General features: G+C 37.7%; 2 protein-coding genes across 2 annotated transcripts in view; both read right to left on the reverse strand.

The window, feature by feature from the left end:
- Nucleotides 1-2760, reverse strand: part of LOC136810367 (titin-like) — a 66733-nt gene extending 63973 nt beyond the window's left edge. Inside the window, 1 exon segment of the mRNA XM_067066919.1 lies at nt 1-2760. Within this exon segment, the coding sequence (XP_066923020.1) occupies nt 1-2700 (2700 nt within the window). The 5' untranslated portion in view covers nt 2701-2760.
- The window catches only part of LOC136810359 (uncharacterized), a 25981-nt gene continuing 13746 nt past the window's right edge, over nt 2720-14954 (reverse strand). The window contains exons 17-31 of the mRNA XM_067066912.1: nt 14637-14935; nt 14244-14360; nt 13838-13950; nt 13124-13178; nt 12664-12833; nt 12338-12413; nt 11739-11861; nt 11484-11558; nt 10853-10985; nt 10107-10264; nt 9254-9360; nt 5907-5993; nt 4597-5584; nt 2834-4188; nt 2720-2726 (exon numbers count right to left, since the gene is read on the reverse strand). Of these exons, the coding sequence (XP_066923013.1) occupies nt 2720-2726; nt 2834-4188; nt 4597-5584; nt 5907-5993; nt 9254-9360; nt 10107-10264; nt 10853-10985; nt 11484-11558; nt 11739-11861; nt 12338-12413; nt 12664-12833; nt 13124-13178; nt 13838-13950; nt 14244-14360; nt 14637-14935 (3863 nt within the window). The remainder of the gene's footprint in view (nt 2727-2833; nt 4189-4596; nt 5585-5906; nt 5994-9253; nt 9361-10106; nt 10265-10852; nt 10986-11483; nt 11559-11738; nt 11862-12337; nt 12414-12663; nt 12834-13123; nt 13179-13837; nt 13951-14243; nt 14361-14636; nt 14936-14954) is intronic.

Consider the following 14954-nt stretch of genomic DNA (forward strand, 5'->3'; position numbering starts at 1 on the left):
AATTTTTTTGTCGATGGTGTATTTTTGCGGCTGAGAATCCAGTAAAGAAGGTGTCGTCTGAATATGGTCTTTAGCTGCCGGTTGCAAGTGAGTTTCCCCTGCTACTGTCTCTTCAAGAGACGCCTTGAAATCTCCGGGCGGTAGGCGTTGGTAATGAATCACGCCCTCAGCTTCGGAGAATGAGGCATCAGTGTATGAGACTTCATCATCAACGTATCGAGTCTGGTTACCCTTTGGTGGAGTCAAAAATGACTGGTTGTCGTCTGGTTGGACTCTGGTATACGCAATGTGACCTTCTTCATCTGACGTAGCTTGAACAGAAGATGCTGTATATGAAAACGCTGATTCCTCGCTTATTTTCTTATCTTCAGATACGATCGCTTGATGTTCTTGGCGTGGAGACTCGTTATCTTTAGGTAAGGCGGGAATAGCGTCCGCCTCTTCGTCACTCGTCAAGTGCGATCCAGAAAAAGGTGTGTCTTTAGGTATTTCTGAATCCGTATCTTCGTTCAGTGACTTGAAAGTACTGAGATTCAAACTGGCTGGTTGCGGAGTTTCGTCATCCACGGGTGTTGGCGCAGTAGAGTCGTCTGTTTCCCGTAGTGACTTCAAAGATGCCACACGCAAGGGGATGGGTGTGTCCGTGTTCTGCTTATTGACCACATACAAATCTTCAACGGGCCCTGAATTAGTATTTGTTTCGGTCACGTGTGTTTTGACATCAGTGTCTGCGGTGGAGGGCGTCTCTTCTAGTTCTCCTTCATTAAGTGTTTCATCTTCACCCTCCTTAACACTTGGACCATCTACGTTTAAGTGTTTTCCATCTTTGATAGTTTGATAGGTTGCATCTACGGGTGAGTGGACCTCTTCAAAAGCTTTCAATTGTTCATCAAGGGTTTGATCAGCACTCTCCTCCTTGATTGTTTGATCAAAAGTCTCGTCAACTATTCCAGAATCGAAAGCAGTGTTATTCACACTTTTCATCTCCTTTGGAATACCTTCATCATCAGCGATAGCAGAAACTTCCAAAACGTTTTCTTTATCAACCGTTGATTCCAAGTCCTCCTTGAAAGCCACCATCACAGAATCTGATCTTTCATTTTCCTCGTGTTCTTTGGTAGCCATTTCGTGCACGCTTTCTTCGACTTCAGCCTTGAAGGCTTTCAACTCAGCATCTTCTTGAGACTTGCGTTTTTCTTCTTCTTCACTTTTGAAAGCAAGGAGTTGAGCAATCGTTGCAGTCTCTTCACTACGACCCACGTCGCCTTTAACACTGTTGTCAGACAAACTATCTTTCCGTTGTCGTGAAATGCTGAGCGATCGCTCCTTGTGATCAGCGCTCATCGGTGTTGACTGGGCAACAGGTAAGGAAACACTTTGAGTTTGCGGAGGAGTTTTTGGCTCCTCATCAAAAGCCTGTGGAGCTTCTTCTTCTTTTTCGTCAAGAGCTTCGATCTTTTCGTCGAGAGCTTCTGTTTTTTCGTCAGGAGATTCGGTTTTTTCTTTGTTCTCTACTGAAGGGGCATGTTCAATAACAGGAGCATCTTCCGTGCAGGTTTTATCAATAGCTTCGACAGGGAAATCTTCCTTAGTTGAAGTTGCTTCAATGGAACCGCTTTCTTTTTCAGTCTGCACAAGCTTTTCAACCTCTTTTATTAGAAGCGTCTCCGAGTTTTCAACCACCTTCTGTAAAACCTCTACCGCAACAGACTCACTCTTGTCAGGAAGACTTTCAGGAGTCTCGTCAATGACATCTAGACCTCTAACATCTTCCTGGGCATCACCGGCATCCAAAACTTCTGGAGAAATATTGACATCATTGGGGGACTCTGTTGATTCTACAGATTCAGAAATATTCTCGTCAGGACTTTGAACGTCAGACGACATAACGTGTTGACGTGGAAATTGCACCACTTTAGCTTCACGATTCACCAAGCCAGCTTTCTCAAGCTCACCAATATCCTCAGCAGTTTCAATCTCTAGAATGTCAGGCTGAGAGGATTCAAGGGCCACCTTTTGAGGTTCTGGTTCTGTCTCCTCCATGACCATAACAGTGTGTTTGGCATCATCAATAGCTTTAGCGATGTTGTCAAAAGCTTGACTTATCGCTTCTTCTCTCTTCTCACGAGGTGACTTTGGCGGTTGTTTTGAGGACTTTGCAACTTCTTCCTGCTCTTGTGGAACTTCTACTGGCTCTTGTGGAACTTCTTCAAGAACCATCACATTGTTGTCTTGAATAGGCTCTTTAGCTTCTTGGGTAACTTGAGGTTCTGAGTCTTCAACTTCTAAGGAGACTTCTTCGGCGTCTTGTGTTTGCACCTTCTCGACCTCTTCAATTGAGGCTGTTTCAACTTGCTTTTCATTTGGCTCTTGTTCTATAGGATCGGTACCAATGCTGATAGTAGGACCGAATAAAACAACTGTCTGGTCAATAGGAGCAGAGCCTTCTTTGGATTCTTCAATTGATACTGTCTGTTGCTTTGCTTTTAGTTCTTGATATACAGGGTCGGCTTCAGTGAGGACTTCTTCAGCTTCATCGACAGCTTCATCGACAGCATCCTTGAAACCTTCATCTACACCTTTTTCACTGCTAACAGGGTTTCGTTGCTGCTTTTCTTCAACGATGAAAGTGTTTTGTTTAGATTCAAAACCACTATCACTTGATTTTTCAGGCCCCGGTGATTTTCTGAAGTCGACCATCTCATCAAGTTCGATACCGTCAGATTCTTTTTGAATGGATTCAGGATCTTTGCTCTCTTTTCCTGTCTGCTCTTCATTTTCGATGCTCAGAGAGTCTTTGTCGACGTTAGATTTAGTCTGCTCTTCGTCAAGCTTGACTTCAGAGTCAACATATTCAGCTTCTAATTCAGTTTCTTGTGTCGGTTCAGTATCTTCGGGAACAGTCTCCTTAGTATCAGCTGCCTTTTCAACATCAATATTCTGTGGTTCTGCAGCGAGTTGAAAGCTCTCTTCAACACTTTGAACTCTCTCTTCAACGTGTTCAACTTTCTCTTCGACGTTATCGATTTTTTGTTCGACATTTTGTACTTCTTGTTCGACAATTTGTACTTTTTGTTCGACATTTTGTACTTTTTGTTCGACATTTTGTACTTTATCTTCAACATGTTGGGCCCGTTGTTCAGCACTTGCGACAGCTCCTTCAACACTTTTTACTTTCTCTTCAATCTGCTTGATCTTCTCTTCAACATTTTCAAGCTTCGGTTCAACAGCCTTCTCCTCTGTGACTTTTGGGTTTTCTTCAATAACAACCACTGTATCCGCAGTATCCAAAACATGTGTTTTAACAGAATCTGCACCATTAGATTCAACTTTTTTGTCATCTTTATAAGCTGGGCTTTCTTCAACAACAACCACTGTATCTGCAGTATCCACAACATTTGGTTCAATCGAATCTGCATTGGATTCAACATTTGTGTCATCTTGAACAGGTGTTTTTTCAGATTCAACTTCTATTTCTTCGTCTTTTGAGCTCTCCTTTGCAGTAACTTCATCGTCATCTGAGACAACATCTACTTCTGAGGCAGCAGTATTCTCGGAATCATTGGTTGATTGAATTGTCTCGACAGGATTTTCATTAACAGGAGTGACTTCTTTATTTTTGGGATTAAGTTTGCTTTCTCCATCAACATGATCAGAAGCAGCACCAGCTTTAGAAGGGACTTCATCATTCTTTTGATCGTTTGCAGTTTCAATTTCAACTATCTTTTGATGAACAGCTTTATCCGGTTCATTCGAGAATTGATCTACAACTTTATCATTTGTTTTTTCCACGTTAACAGTTTTCGGCTCTTCCGAAATTCTTACAGCAGATTCAGGTTCTTTTTCTTTTTCTTCAACATTAGCAGCCTTTTTCTCAACAAGGTTTCCATCTTCTTTTTCCTGCTCATTTCTAAATACCTCTTCTTTTTCATTATCGATAGTTTGTTTCTCAGCATCAGCAGCCTGTTTCTCGGCAACCTCTTTGCTTACTTTCTCCTGTTCTTCTTTAAAAAACACACTTCTTCGAGGCGATAACTCATCACGATGAAGTTGCCACAAAACAACCTGTTCTTGTTTTATTTCATCTTCTTGTAAACGTTGTTCGTCCTCTTTCATGAATTGTTGGCGTTTGGGTGTCAAGTCGAAACGCTTCTTCTGCCATTCTGTCACTTGTGTATTGTCTTCAGCCTGAAAATTCAATTGATAGATATAAAAGGATCATGCTAGCTAATACAGTCAAAATACAGAAGTCTTTCTCACTAGAACAAATTGTCTTGTTCTTTGAAACCTTCATAAGCCTCAATAGCTCAATAATTTTCGAGATATGGAGACTTCACAGTTGATAGTTTCTCATCTATTTTACCAAGAATAAGGACAGATCACACCCTTCGAGACAACCCACTTATCAATAATTATTTACCTTAGCCGAATACAAAAGAAGAGAAAGAAAGAAACAAGAGGAAACGATTTTGAACGTTTGGTAATACCAAGTTTGGTTAAAAGCATTAATTTTGTGAGAGAATCAAGTATATTTTACATATCAATTATTATTGAAGTGTGAAGCAAAGAAAACAAAAAGCAACAAAAAAGACTCACAGGTGTGGATTCTGTTTCAGCGACTTTTTGAGCAATATGAACTTCCTCATCAACAATCGGTGCAGAATCTTTCAATTGTTGATCAACAATGATATTTTCTTGTTTGACAACAGGTGCCACGATTCCGACGACATTCTCAAGTTCTGGCTTTCCTTCAGTCTGTTCTCCCTCAATAACAGACTTCGAATCTTCCAGAACCGTGGTCTCTTTCTCTTCAGCTATCACTTCATCTGATGATGTAGGAACTTGTTGGTAAACTTGATCTCCAATCTGCTCTCCCTCAAGAACAACTGGATCTACAGCATCAGCAACCTTCTCTTCTTCCTTAACAGCTGTATCAGCCTTCTCATGAGTTTGATCATCGTCCATCGGTTCTGCTTCCTTTTGAGACAAGACTGGAGTTCCCTCTTCTCCAATATTACCCTCATTGGGCTTCACATTCACGGCTTGAGCTTCTTCTACCACAACAACGGTAGTTTTCTCTACTGAAGACACGATTGAAGCTCCCTCAACTTCATTTTCATCTCCAGTAGGTTCGATAACTTCTTCTTCTTCTTTATTTGGTTTCATTTCTTCATCTTCCTTCTCGGAAAGCATATTATTCTCCCCTTCCTGTGTTTTGAATTCTTCATCAATTAACGTAACAGAGGTTTCTGTCTGAATTTTCGTCTCTATTTTGTCTTCATTTTCTGATTCCTTTGACTGGTCTTTCGGCTCAAGGATAATTGTCTTTTCGATAACCGTAGTCTCTTCTTTACCAGCTCTCCTCTCGGGATGTGAAGATTTCGTCACAACCACATCTTTGCTACCATTTTGCATTTCCTTGGTCACCATAGTAACAAACTTGGTTTCTTCCACATCACTGACTTCTGTGATGTCAGAAGTTTCTAAAGGAGTGACTCCCTCTTCGTCAGAGAGTTTTTGTTCGACACTGATTTGCTTCATGTGTCTTTTGGGTGGTTGGTCTTCTTCATTGGTCAGTAAAATACTAAAAATGAAATAATGTATTAGATACTTGAAAATTCTCCATCATTCAAGCCGCTTCAAGAAATTTTCTCGTTATGGACCTTAACGCAGCAGGTGTACTAAGCTTGATTGTACTTCGGATGAATAATGTCTAACTATGTATATGTGAGTAAGCTTATGCAATTGACGTAATGCAATTGACGTAAAGTCGTTCACAACCCCATCCATCTAGGTCCTGGCATAAGTGCTGAAAACTGTGATGATAGGGCCAACAAATTTCATGATTCTGAAGTTGTGTTATACAGGAGTATTTTTTTCTAAAGAAATCAAAAGACTGGGAATACCTTTCTGTGTCATCAATGATAGAAGATGTGACGTCATTGGGTTCGGGTGATCCTTCAGGCGTCGTGGGCGGTAACACGTAATAACGACTGTAAAAATAAAAATATTAATCTTTAGTTTAGCAGTTAAAGTTTCATACGCGAAACTAAATTTTTATTGAATACGCATTTTTTTAATAAGAACAAAATTCGTAAGAGCAAAAACATTTTAAGGCTTTGGGGACTCCCAAACACCCGATTTCTTATGAAAATTGACCGAAATACTCACAAATTTGTAAAAATAAGAACACGTTGAGAACATTTTAAGGTTTGAAACTCAAAAAGATAAGAACATTCGATAAGGATGTTCTTGTAAAAAACGTGTATCTCTTCGCAATATGCAGATCTCGATGCAAAAGTCTTCTTTCAGGAAATTCCTTCCATTATTTCCTCTAATAGAAGGACCTATACACAAATTTTCAATCCCCTTCAATAAGAGGGCTATAACAGTAGAACAAATGAAATTGTAAGTTTAATTTTGAAAAAAAATTTTAGGAAGAATCTCCGGGGAAAGCAAATATCTTCGCCGCAAAACCCAATATAGTTGTGACGTATGTCTTATTGACCTTCAAGCCCTTATTTCAAAAATTCTAGTTCTCTTTTTGAACTTTATCAAAGGGGGTTACCCAAATTTGGTTTTGACTAACATTTTAGATAAAATTCTAAAATCATTCTCAAGATTGTCCTAGTTAAAAGAAACTTATTGTTGTAAATACTTGAATAAAATTGCAAAAAAAAGAGTTGAAGCAACAAATCTGCGTTTTGCTTACCTACAATTTCAACCGAATTTAAAAAGATTTTAAAAACACAAATTCCAAAAAAGAGTAAATCAAATCCAATAAAACCTTCCTCACCGAAAGATCAATAAAATCCTTTAAATATTTTGTTTACCAGAAACAGTCTGGTTGCCATAGAGAATTATTTATTTTGTCAGTTTTTATTTAGTAACAATGGAAAAGAAACTGTCACTTTTTGGTGTTTTTGTGACAATTCTTTAGGAAGAAAGAAACATTTAGAGGGAGTATTAAATTGATTGGCTAAATCATTTAATTATGCTAATTCATGCATTTGAAATTTTATCTTAAAATTCTTTTAAAATGTAACAAAATCCCTGAAAGTTTAATATTTTAATGATTTGTTTGAATAACTCATTGCTTTCAAACTTTAAGGGAGATTGGGTAACCTTTTTTAAAGAAAATTATAATTCATGCAGTGTGATCGCACAAAAACTTTCTGAAGTACATTTTGGTGATGTTTTAACATGACACTTGTTACTAGTTTCCCAGGGTGATTTTTGTTTACAACAAAACAGATCTTTAACAAAGTCTTGAGTTTCAATACATGATAATGATCTGGCTCAATGAGTTGACAAAATATTTTGGAACAAATTGTTGAAAAATAGAGAAAAACAAATCCGATTGATTTTGAGACTTTTCTATAACTCCAAGGGAAAAAAAGACATTTTTCTCTCTAATAATACCCTATCGCTTATTTGCACAGTATGCTTTTGCTCATAATATACATAGCCTTTAATCCAGGGGTTACTCAATTTTGTGTATATCTTCTAAACAGCACTCAACCTTGCCCAGTAAAATGTTACAAAGTGCTATCATAGTTTACATAGCCACCCTATAATCAACCCCCCCCCTAAAGGCAAAACCACTCTATATATAAATTAATAACCGAGATAGAAGATTAAATTATTTGGTTAAAAATTTTAAAATCACCAACCAACCCCCCTCCCCCACTAAAGGACAACCCCCTATTAATTGTGGCTTTTTCGACCCCCCCCCTTTTAGGGTTGTCTGAGAATTTGAAGACCCCCTAAATTTTTGGGGGAGGAAATTATGGCTATTGGATTATATTATGATGCTTTAAATGATACAAGCAATTATCCGAATAGTCTATCAATATTAAAACTTAGTCAAAAATTATAAAAAATTAACAAAGCAAACAAAGGGCACAATAATGAGGACTTGCCTTTTTAATTAAAATCATTCAAGTCCAAAATACTACAATTTCCACTAGACGCCAGGCAACATAACAATTTATCAAGTGTTGAAACAAAACTTATAATGCAAAAGTAACATTTTCAAAAGAACTAAAAACTATATCAAATGATGTGAAAGGAGGTATTAAATTTCAGCATTTTTATCACCTAGTTTAATACGAAATGTAACCCATCACTTATTTTATAATAAAAATTTGACTGTGGTATGATGAGCTAGTAACCTTAACCTTATAAATGATAGCCTAAAACTATAACAAACCTAAATGCAGAGCAATATTTAGTTCCTCATATAGTTGCTAGCTGGACTCAAGACCTGAGGGCTAATCATAGATTTAAAGTCATAGATAGAATCGAGATGTATTCGGGGAAAATTTCATAGAGAATATGTGTGAAATTCGAATCCCCTTTTCCATGTAGGTTTTTGAACAAGCCGCCCTCTGTGACATAAGATACAACAGAACGGAAAAGATTACATCTTTCTTCGTACGCGTTTTTTTTTAAGAAACTAGTTTTACCAAGCAGCCTCAATGTTTCTTAAGAAATCGGCCTTTTGAGCCTTAAATGTTTCTTACATGTTTCTAAACTTTTTGATAATCAGCCTATTTTTCATGCAAAGAAAAAAACACGTTTGTTTTGATTGGAAGGTTTGTTTTGATTGGAAGGTTCTTTAAATAACCGAATTAAAAAATGTTACTTTGTCATTCTCAGTCTCACCATGTTTCTTAGATGTTTCTTAATTTTTAGGCATTCTGAGCCTCATGTTTCTTAAAAGTGTGTTTCTTAAAAATAACGTGTACTCCCTCTGACAAAATACTTTAGATTACATTTCGTTAGAAATATGTGGAGTAGATTCTCTGAAACTCGGGTGCAGATAGCTGGTTGGGGGAAATTCTCCAGAAAAGTAACACTTTCCTGACAGAGAGCGAAATGAGAAATCACAACATTTGATGGAGAAAATTTGTCTGCACAAGTTAAAATTCCTGAAAAGAGTGATTGACAGAAAAGCGATTTGCTAAGAGAAGCCTCTTGACCTTTAAACTTAGGTAAAAGTATCAAACAGTGAAAACGACACAACTCCACTGTCATGACAATAAGGCAACTCTTTCGAATTAGCAGATGATTTTAAAGGTTTACAAAATTTTACTTCTTCGCTTTTTATAAGATTAACTAAGATTAACCATATAAGACCTTGAGCCTCGATTTTGGCGAAACCCTAAAACAAAATAAGAACAACCTGCTGTTTTACAAACTCGTATCATTCCATTACGATAGGGCTATCAAATTGAGCAGATTGGCTTACCTAGATGTGAATATAGGACTTGGTAATTCTCCATGTACCATCGCAATTGCTCGAATGAATTGAATACCACCACAAAAAAGTGGGATGCCCTCATTGAATTTGTAGGCCTGTGAAAGAAAATTAAGGGGTAACGTTAAGATAGCAGTAACATCATTTTAAATCTAAAAAGACAGCAAAGGCTGCCCCTTGGGGCTAATCACTGAAAAAAGGGCAATAATGCAATCTCGTTTTACCCTCGGAAACTCCAGGCACTTTTTTTCAATATCTACCCTGTTACAATATCTCCTATACTCTAACAGGGGTCATTTATTCACGTCCTTAGAGTAATCTTTTCCTCTAAAAAGTTTTTTTTGCGAGTACAGAATCTCACGAAAGTATCCAAAACGAAATTTAACTCGTGCAGAATTTAATTTACTTAAAGTTGATACCAAAATCATAACAAATCGGGCAATATTTCTCAGTACGACCCTCACTAACCGGTCATTATTGTATTAGGCTTTTCCAGAAAAAAAAATTACCCCCACTGTTGAGGATATTGATTTTTAGAAGTATTAGACCCAATGGATATCCTACTTTATTAGTAAAGACCCCTAGATATCCACTTTTAAAAATATGCCCAACCCCCTGGATATCCTCTCTTATAAAGATGCTTTACCCTTGGATATCGTATTTTTTATTCAAAAAGACACTTTACCCCCTGGTTATCCGCTCCCTTGTAGATATTTAACCCCTTCGATATCCACTTTTGAACAAAAATCGTTAACCCCCTGGATATCCGATATCTTCAACAGGAGGGCACGGACTATTTCTGGAAAAGTTCATTAAAGAAGATACCAAAATCGAAACAACTCACTTTAGTGTTTGGTGATGCAACATTAGGTTGTGTACCATCAGTTGTATACAAAATTTCCACATCCTTTGATGGATGTGATAATGAGATCACGTGACCAAGTTCAACACTTCCACCTTCCATATACCCTGGTGCTATTGATGGTGCTTGCGTTTGTTTCCCTGTTTCATAAGGTAAAATGTTAGAGATAAAAGTTCATAAAAGCAAAGTACAATCATGGACGAGAAATGTGAGACAAGAATATAAGCTTCAAGACCCCCTCCCATCAGTGGCAATGTTGAAAGTATCGGAAAAGTCGGTGAGAAGGCCGTTCGAACTAAACATTGCTACTGGGGGGAGAAGGACCATTCTATTGTTTTTCCAGAATTTTGCAGTGTTTTTCTCAAACATTAATTTCCATGATTGTAGTATGATTTAATTAAAATTATTCGAATACGTAAACAGACCCACACTATAATAACATAATGATAAGATTCAAAACTTTCGCCTGTTAAACCCTTAAAATCAGTGATTGGCTATTTGGCGGCCGCCATTCGCTTAAATTTAATAAATAATAAAACTTCCGCCTATCAATCATGGACTCAAATTTACCAGGTTCGAATGACGACAAAAGATCTGTATCTTTGAGAATATCAATACAATGAATTTGAATAGTTGTTTTTCATCATTCGACCCTGGTAAATTCTAGTATTCCACTCTCTAGGGCTGATTGATGTATCACCATTAAGATGATCATAAAGATGGCTTACCCGATTCAACGACATTGATGGTGGATTCAAATGAGCTGTTCTTTGATTTGATGTTGACGTGATAAACACCCGTGTTTGAAAAGTAGAAAAGGCGACCGGCGTGTGGTAGGAAGATGTTCGGGAAGTTCAGAACCTACGGACGAAAACGTTTATAGACCTTTGATTGATTAATACACTCATCTCGAGAAGAGTGTATTGCATAAATTTCTCACGTGTTTTTTTTACACTTGAATTTCAATGAATTTCAGCACTATAACCTCGAAACTATTTGAACAGTTTCAAAGAGCTAAACCTAAAATTTAAGTTATTAAACTAGACAAAGCGTTGTTTTTAGGGAGACTTTAATTGGCATCAGCTACCGTATGCTGATCTAATGTCGACAACGTCCTCCTACTTCCGTCACCCTTCTTTAGTGATAGCAAAATAAGAAGGTTGTAATCACTGATAGACAATGTATTTTTTACTAAGCATCTAAAGAAGAATAATTTTTTTTTTTCAATTTTTGCCTATCCTTTCTTTTTCCAACTCTCATCCTTAAAAAAGGGTGTCGGGGATAGAGGGAGGTTGTCGACATCAGGTCAACACTAGTATGCAAACGTCTGCAAAAGCTTTTTGGAACCATCCGATATACCTGTCCGTTGGAGGTGACTGTCCACGTCCAGGAATCTTCCCTGGATGTTGAATATGCAAACAAAATGTCTTGGCCCTGGAAAATGATATTCAAAATTTACAACAGCATTACAAGGTGGTAAATCACTGTACCTAGCCTTCGTTTAAGCATTGTTTAACGAATCCATACACAAATTGAAATAGAAATAATAATGAGATACAAAAATACTAATATCGGAGCCTGTCCCGGCATGGATCTTCTGGTTTGGATATTTACCTTGTTGATATTCAGCGTAGCTTTCTTCGACTTTATTTGGAGTAATGGTAAAATATGTTTCTCCTCCAAGTTGTCAACTAAGACAGAGCTCCAAATACCTCCCAACGGATAATCACCACGCTCCTGTAAGGTAAGAAAGACTGTTTAGAGTATTGGGTTTAAACTCTTCTAAATTTTCAATAAACATTTTCACTAAACATACGCCAATTACCACGCGGGCATTTTTTTGTCCGCTTTACCAGCCTAAAACCGTCCCAACCTTTTTTTCGCGCCTAAAGACAATAGAAAAAAGTGTGAAAAAAGATTGGATCGAGTGGCACGCGCCTGACCGCGCGACTACGGTCGAAAAGGTGTATAGGTCAAGAATCTACGGAGTTGCTTGGTACTGCCTCTTAAACGGGTAAAAATATGCGTTACTAGACAAACCCAGCCCCTTAGTTCGTTTTTCGATGGCGCCTACATTGCACGTCCATTAGCAAAATAAAAAAATGGTACAAGTGGAACTGTGTACAAAATTGCTTTATAGAAAACAATTTGCTTATCAGTACCCCATAATTAAACCAAGCGCTTTTGATATAGATGCAACGAAATGAACTCACTGAAACATTGGTTACAAAGGAAGAACAGTTGAAGTGATGAACGCCTTGTTTATTGAATGTTTGACCGTAACATCGTCTGGAGTAAGAAATTTGATTTTGTGATTATCTAATTCATTCAAACGGAAGAATTTTTAGTTAAAAACCCGGAGAATGGTGGAACCGCCAATAATTCTGTCCAGCTGTTCAATCTGCCGTTGTACCTAAGTGAAGTTTATTTTAGAAAACAGACAACCAGAACGCCCTTTATTCTATCTTTTGAGCGTTTAACGACCACTTAGCAAAATTTATAAAAAAGAAAAACAATCAAAAATTCCGAAATATCAAACCTAGAAGAGAAGAGTGTATTTTCAACATCTTCACTTTCTTCTTTTTCTTCATGAAAAACATCAATGGAAGAAGCAACGCCTTTGGGCCACATCCAACACACAATGTCTTTGTTCGTGCAAACCACTGGATCGTCAATCACTCGTTTCTTCTTCACTTGAAGTTTACGGAGCTAAAATGTATGTACATTTGCTGAATATATGCTAAATATATACATTTGGGAGACAATCAAAGAAAATACGTACTGCAATACGAAAAATATTTTACGAGTTCCGAGATTTTCAGCAATATTCTTCCAAGCCTTTAGGTAAGCACTGTTTCTCGTCGGTTGTTCTAATTTTTAAAACCTAGATCTACATACCCTTTGAAAACAGTTCTAACGGGACAACAACCACCAAAGGAACGCTCGACATGAATGTTTCTCAAAAGTAAAAAGAATGAGGACAAAGAAACCATACTTACATTTACTTCATTGCCAACAATAACAGTCAGCAACACTTGATCTTCACTACCGACCCTATAAAATGGAAGGTTGTGATGAAAATTGTGGAAAGTCATTGGCAAGAAGATCATTAGAATGAAATCATCAACGTAAAGCTTTGTAGAATCATATGATGCTTAAGAACATGGAGTTATCAATACAATAAACACCATACACCACAAAGGGTTTGGGTCGATCTTACCAGAGACGTCATATGGGAACATAAATACAACGAATTTCAGACATTTGACGTTAACCAAGTTTCCTCGCGCTTTCCCATACGGCACACAGCGTCAAAACAACGTCCATGTGACATTCATAAAGTCCAAATAACGTTATTTGAACGTTAAAACAACGTTGTGTGCCAGCTGGGTTAAGGGTCGGCCATTGAGTCCCAAAGCCCCGAAGGAGCTATAGTTAAAATTTGTGGTTATCACACAAACACCAGATTAAAATAAGCAAAAATCAATCGCCAGATTTCGAAAATGCCGCGTGAAAACAAACAAAACACTAGATTCAATCCGTCATTCTACACGCCGCTCAAATCTTAAATCTTCACTTTGGGTCGAAGATTCCTCTCTAGCCTTTCGGACTTTAAAATCAATGGGATTGATAGGTGTCCCTAAAGCCTGACCTAATTTCAGCCTTGTGATGTTATTATAACATATTTACAAACACTAACACCAACAACTTACCCTTTGATGACGTAGGTACCAGGTTGATTGAACTGATTCACGCATGCGCCAAATCCAGGTTGGATAGGACATTGTAATGATAATTTCTGTACCGCGTCCTTCGAAATACGGAGCTATGGTGGTGAAAAACAAAACATGAAAAACATAGAAATGATTTTCACTTTGGTGGTGCAGAAATTCTAGTTAAAGTAGACCAGGCCAGGTTAGATGCAGTGCAAAATGGAGATTTGATATTGACAAAATGCGTATTTTGCTCTGCTTCCAATGTGACAAATGATGACAAATAAATTTCTATACATATAAAGATGACGAGCTTCTACATTAGTATTGTTGATGAAGTATTGGAATTGGAATTGGAAAATTTTCTTTCTAAGATAAAACCAGCGGAGAGCCCAATTTAACGTACCTCTTTGATGGAATGAACATCCTTTGTGCTACTCCATTTGAACCAGAGGAAATCCGATCGGGAAATGTGGATCGCATCGGGAACAAATTCTCCATCTTTCAACTTGATCTCGTGATGCTATAAGAAAGGACGAGAAATGAGTCAACTAAACACTAGACTACTTCTCATTCTCTGACGAAAAAGTTCTTTATGATATTATAGAGGTCTGTAATCAGACAACGAAAACACCTAAACAAAACGACGAAGATGGGGGTTAGCTCAAATTGCCTCTTGATCAAGCACTAGCCTCTCTTCAAAGGAAGACCACTGTCATAATACCTTAGCTTCCAATTTTCCCTCCTAGGTAAATATGCTATAGAATCTAAAATTATCAGTCATATTGAAAAAGATTACCTTAGCAACCGGTTGCGAGATGATGCAACACCAAAGCAACGGTTCCTCATTCTCCGTCAACGACGATTTGAACGTCTCAACACCAAAGTTGGACATAACACACGAATAAACACCAGCTTTGGTCACAGTTTTCAAGAAATTAGAGTTTTGTTGACAACACTGCGTAGAAGAGTTGTTTGATTGACCCTGTTCTTCATCTAAGATGTTTTCTTGGACTTTGGAGAGTGTGAAACTTTGTTGGAGATCGTTCTCTCTCCAAGTGAACCAAATGCGATCACCATGGTTGACAGAACCAAGTGCTAAAGTGAAAATGGTGTA

This window comes from Clytia hemisphaerica, unplaced genomic scaffold, assembly GCF_902728285.1.
Source record: "Clytia hemisphaerica strain Z4C2 unplaced genomic scaffold, Clytia hemisphaerica genome assembly, whole genome shotgun sequence".
NCBI classification, from domain to species: Eukaryota; Metazoa; Cnidaria; class Hydrozoa; order Leptothecata; family Clytiidae; genus Clytia; species Clytia hemisphaerica.